This window comes from Notothenia coriiceps, unplaced genomic scaffold (assembly GCF_000735185.1).
Source record: "Notothenia coriiceps isolate Sejong01 unplaced genomic scaffold, NC01 NC01_scaffold00000492, whole genome shotgun sequence".
NCBI lineage: Eukaryota > Metazoa > Chordata > Actinopteri > Perciformes > Nototheniidae > Notothenia > Notothenia coriiceps.
In genome coordinates, this window is record NW_011333193.1 from 121,093 (window position 1) to 123,525 (window position 2,433).

At 42.5% G+C, this 2,433-nt stretch overlaps 1 protein-coding gene across 1 annotated transcript in view; it reads left to right on the plus strand.

The window, feature by feature from the left end:
• The window catches only part of LOC104954388 (multiple epidermal growth factor-like domains protein 11), an 8,885-nt gene extending 6,850 nt beyond the window's left edge, over positions 1–2,035 (plus strand). The window contains exons 6-7 of the mRNA XM_010781491.1: positions 313–441; positions 1,773–2,035. Coding sequence (XP_010779793.1) covers positions 313–441; positions 1,773–2,035 — 392 coding nt within the window. The remainder of the gene's footprint in view (positions 1–312; positions 442–1,772) is intronic.
• The last annotated feature ends 398 nt before the right edge of the window (positions 2,036–2,433 follow it).

The following is a 2,433-nucleotide window of genomic DNA, read 5'->3' on the forward strand; positions in this document are numbered from 1 at the left end:
CCCCCTTCACCTAAAAGGGAATAACCTACACGCCTTCGTGGACTTTGATGTGGCCCAGATTCACCGCACATGTGGGCCATGAGCTCACTTAACGAACGCAGACGCTCTGCATATGAACCGCCGCAGCATGGTACTGCAATTTGATATTGGTATTTTCAGTAGGTGGTAAGACAGAGCGGGAGACTAGAAGGAGGAGAGGAGAGAAAGACATAAAGAGAAAAAGTATAAAGAAAGTTGGCATCCGAGTCTTTCCCTCTCCTCTTCTGTGCAGCTGCCAGTTCTAACCATGGGATGTTTTATCTCGGCCCACAGTGTGCCCGGACGGCTTTTACGGTCTTGACTGTGGCCAGATGTGTGAGTGCAGGAACGGTGCCCGCTGCCACCACATCACAGGAGGCTGCCTGTGCACCGCCGGCTGGGCAGGACCACACTGCATTCTGGGTAATGGAAGCCACATCATTAAAACGGGGTGTGAGGGAGGCCCTCACTGCAGCCCATCACGACATCCTCTCCTTAAACACAACTAGGATGTGTTTGTGAACAATTATCTCTATAATGAGACACTGCCAATGACTTTTTTTTTAGGGATGGGTAAGGGTGCCCTCAGGCTCACGGGGTTTAACTGAGGTCTATTCTGGATAAATGCACCCACGTGTTTGTGTGCAGCGATCAGCATTAGGGATAGCATACCTCTTTAGCAGCTACCCTATCACTGTTCTCATGCTACAGTTTCATGCCGTTGTTTTAATGGATCCAGTGAAATGCCCACTAAAGCTCTTACTCTGTCATTCGCCACTTTTACGCAAGACTTTCCTCTTGCCACAGTCATTTGTGGTCCTCACTACGAGAGCAAGAGTCAGCAGAAAGCCACTCGAATGACTTAATGATGCATCTCTGTCATTAGGGCACTTTTCCTCTCTTAGACTCCAAATGTCATCTTGGACTTTGATCATTAACTTAACAGTGTGTGTGTAAAAATGTCCTTTAGCCCTCTGATCTCATATGCAGTGGTGAGAAGTTACTAAGTACATTTAGGCAAGTACCGTACTAAAGTATTGTTTTAAAAAGAAGTTGTACTTTACTTGAATATTAACATTTTATGCCACTTAAACTTCTACTCTACGTTTCAGGGAGAAATATAGGCGTTTTACTCCATTACATTACGATACGATACAATACGATACGATACTCATTGTCCCCGTAAGGAAATTTGTTCTGGACTCCGTCCTGCAGTTCCGCATACATGTACATATACAAACATAGTAGACATTAAGAGACATACACATATCATCAGTCATACACCGCGTTACAAAAGAAATATGTTTAGTAGTTGTTACATTTTACATAAATAACATGGTTTGCTTATATTTAAAGTATCCAAACTAAACTCCACATAAAAAACTTGATAATGAATTTTAAAGAAAATATTCTGCATTAGTTTGGATTCTTTAGGTACATTTTAGCTGATAATACTTCTGTTCTTTTACCTAATTTGAACACAGTATTTTTTGACTGTGGTGTTCAGATATTAATCGGCTAACTGGCTCGTAAGTGAGGCTGTAAAACGAATGTAGTGGAGTTCAAAGTAGATTATTTGTCTGCAAATATAGTTGGGTGAAAATACACAGTATCATAATGTGGAAATACCTTCATGTTCTACCTAAGTACAGTACTTGAGTAAATGCCCCTGCTGCTCCCCTGTTTGCCTTATTTGTTGCATTTAAAGTGAATAATGAGTGTGTGTGTCTCTGTGTTTCTGTGTGTGTGTGTAGCGTGTCCGGAGGGTACTTTTGGGGAGCGGTGCAGTCACACCTGTGAGTGTGAGCGGGGGTCCAGGTGTGACCACGTCAGCGGGGGGTGCAGCTGTGCGGCCGGCATGACCGGAGTCCGCTGCCAACTGCGTGAGTTTCATCCTCAGCTGATCATCGCTCAGCGGTGTATCACTCAGCTGATCATCACCCATCTGTGTATCACTCAGCTGTGTATCACTCAGCATGACACAGCATCTCAGAAATATGGACAGCTGTCTTCTTAATGCAATACCAGCGGGTTTGATATTTTAGCCACAAATCACTTTAAATCACAACTTTCCATGTTACAAAGCACGCTGATGTGTTTTGGCTGCCAACAAGGTAACACTCAGCAGTGTAAAGTAATAAAGTACATTTACTTGTGTATTGTACATAAGTACACTTTGATGTACTTCACCTGAGTATGTTAAGTTACTTCATTACATTTTAGAAGATATTTTTGGAGTTTTTACTTCTCTACATTTCTCTGACAGCTTTAGTTACTTTACAGATTCTGATTATTAGCAAATACAAATTACTATTAAACTAACAATCAAACTAATGTGTGTGTGTGTGTGTGTGTGTGTGTGTGTGTGTGTGTGTGTGTGTGTGTGTGTGTGTGTGTGTGTGTGTGTGTGTGTGT